Source organism: Tupaia chinensis, unplaced genomic scaffold (assembly GCF_000334495.1).
Source record: "Tupaia chinensis unplaced genomic scaffold, TupChi_1.0 Scaffold000201_2, whole genome shotgun sequence".
Taxonomy (NCBI): domain Eukaryota; kingdom Metazoa; phylum Chordata; class Mammalia; order Scandentia; family Tupaiidae; genus Tupaia; species Tupaia belangeri.
The window spans coordinates 635,052-637,923 of record NW_006159677.1 but is presented as its reverse complement, the minus strand read 5'-3'; the positions used below and the strand labels follow the sequence as shown (position 1 = coordinate 637,923).

At 45.6% G+C, this 2,872-nt stretch overlaps 1 protein-coding gene across 1 annotated transcript in view; it reads left to right on the top strand.

Moving 5' to 3' along the window:
- The window catches only part of LOC102483748 (zinc finger protein 709-like), a 10,918-nt gene that overhangs the window by 3,696 nt on the left and 4,350 nt on the right, over positions 1–2,872 (top strand). The window contains 1 exon segment of the mRNA XM_014587341.2: positions 2,636–2,762. Within this exon segment, the coding sequence (XP_014442827.2) occupies positions 2,636–2,762 (127 nt within the window).

Sequence of the window (2,872 nt, the reverse complement as noted above, 5' to 3'; positions counted from 1 at the left end):
CAAGATCCTGAGAGGAGAATGGAGGAGAAGGGATTGCAGTGTGGCCATCTCCCTGGGGGGTGATTTCTCGCTTTCTGTCTCTCTCTGTCTTTCCGGCGAGTGCATGCGCCCTATAGCAAAAACCTCTCAAGAAAAAAATATTGGGTTGTAAAATTTTTTTCCTGATTTCTTTGCCTCAGTCAGTTTCATCAATTGACCCATTCTGGTACTCATGGGATTTAGAATGTTTCAAGTTTATTTTTTGATCTTGTCATTTTGTCATTGTCATTTTTGATTTTGTTCCTAAGTGCTACTGCATTTTATATATGTTTTTTTTTTTAAAGGGATTTTTGCTATAGGGCCCATGTACTTGCCAGAGAGATAGAAAGCGAGACATCACCCCCTAGGGGATCGTAATCCCTTTTCCATTCTCCTATTGAGATTTTGGGCACACATGCACATGCACCCAGAATGAGTTTTAAGCCACCAGGTCCGGGACTTGAACTGCCATCAACTACATGGGAGTCCAGTGACATAACTATTATGCCATTTGCTGGTTCTACTTTTTTTTTTTTAGATTTTTGCCTTATGGTGTGTGTGCTTGTCAGAGAGAGATGGCAGGAAACTGAGAAATCACCTTCCAGGGGCATGGCCATGCCAAAACTCCCTTCTCCTCTGACACTCTTGGAAATGGGATTGTTTTAATTTCTCTCTCTCTCTCTCTCTCTTTTTTTTAAAGAATTATTTTATTTAACCTTATTTATTTTAATTTGACCAGAGAGGAAGAGAGAGAGAGAGAGAGAGCGAGCGAGCGAGAAAGCAAGGCGCCAGGTCCAGGACTCGAACTGTGGTTGGCCATGTGGGAATTCCAGCACCCTTAACCACCATGCCGCCTGCTGGTCCCTAATTTCTCTCTCTTATTTTTAAAGTTTTGTCATAAGATGCACGTGCTTGCTGGAGAGAGATAGAGAGGTGGAAACTGAGAAATCCCCTTCTACCCAAGGAGGAATTGGCCACTCCATAATTCCTTGTCCTCCATTTTCCTCTTGGGACTTTGGGCATGCATACACACACGCCCGGCATGATATTTCAAGCCACCTGGTCAGGGGCTCTGACCATGTAGTTGGCCATGTTGGGATCCAGTGCCTTAGCCTCCACACCACTGGCTGTCCCCTTCACTATATTCTGGATGAATAATTATAGCACACTGAACCCCCCTTCCCATGAAGGTTGATGTGCTCCCTCTCAAAATTTGTCTATAGTTAGAATCAAAAGATGAACTTTGTTGGGACCAGTAGATGGCATAATGGCTATGTCGCTGGACTCCCATGTAGTCGACAGTGATTCAAGTCCCAGACCTGGTAGCTTAAACTCATGCCAGGTGTGTGCATGGGCGTGCAGAGAATGGAGGAGAAGGGATTGCAGCGTGGCCATCCCCCCTGGGCGGTGATTTCTTGCTTCTAGGGGGATGGCCATGCTGCAATCTTCTCTACTCCAGTCTCTCAAGTTCTGGGGTGCATGTGTACATATACCTGGCATGTTTTTCAAGCCGTCTGAGTCATCCATGTGGGATCCAGTGACCTTAACCTTTGCACCACCTCCTGGCCCAGACTTTGATAGGAGCTATATAGATCTGCTCTAGAGAGTGATGTTAGGGATAATGAAAGTAGTACATCTCAGAGCCAGCAAGTGGTGCATTGGTTAAGGCGCTGGACTCCCCACATGGCCAACTGTGGTTCAAGTCCCTGACCTGGTAACTTGCTTTCTCACTTTCTCTCTCTCCTTCTCTGGTGAACTCGTGAAAAATAATAAATATAATTAGGAAAAAAAAAAAAAGTAGTCCCTTTACTCCCTGGGGCCTCCAAAGAGAGGAACACTCTTGTGCTCTTGTTTTACTGAATAGATCACTTTTTGTTTCTTTTTGTTGGAGAGGATTTCTTGCTATAGGGCGTGTGCGTGTGCTAGAAAGACAGAGAGACAGAAAGTGAGAAATCACCCCCCAGGGGGGATGGCCACATCACAATCCCTTCTCCTCCATTCTCCTCTCAGGATCTTGGGCACGCACGCACATGCGCCCGGTGTGAGTTTAAGCCACCGGGTCCAGGACTCGAACCACAGTTGACTACATGGAAGTCCAGCGACATAGCCATTATGGCAACTCCTGGTCCCCCGAATAGGTCAGTTTTGTTTTCTGTTTTGTTTTTGTTTTTGTTTTTTTTTGAGAGAGGTTTTCGCTATAGGGCGCATGCGCTCGCCAGAAAGACAGAGAGAGACAGAGAGATAGAAAGCGAGAAATCACCCCCCAGGGGGATGGCCACACCGCAATCCCTTCTCCACCATTCTCCTCTTGGGATCTTGGGCACGCACGCACACACGCCCGGCGTGAGTTTAAGTCGCTGGGTCCAGGACTTGAACCGCGGTCGACTACGTGGGAGTCCAGTGACATAGCCTTTACGCTAACTGCTGGTCCCGAATAGGTCAGTTTTAACATTAGAGTTTCTGTCTGGGAACAAGTTCGTTTAGACCGAAAGGGTTCTGACCACCAAATTGTAGTATAAATGTTTACAGTTCACATGAACTTCTTATGAATTATGTATAGATCCCCAGGGCTGTCATTCTTACCCTTTCTATCCTAAACATATATGGGATTTTGCAGGACTCAGTGGCCTTTGAAGATGTTGTTTTGACCTTTACTCCAGAGGAATGGGCTTTGCTGGATCCCCTCCAGAAGAATCTCTATGGAGATGTGATGCTGGAAACCATCAGGAACCTGGCTTCTATAGGTAAGAATGATGACATTCTTTTGCTTGGTCAATTAGAGAACAAGTGTTTCTTCTCTCTTTCTTCTTTTTTTTTTTTTTTGAGAACATTTTTGCTATAGGGAGTGGGGCCT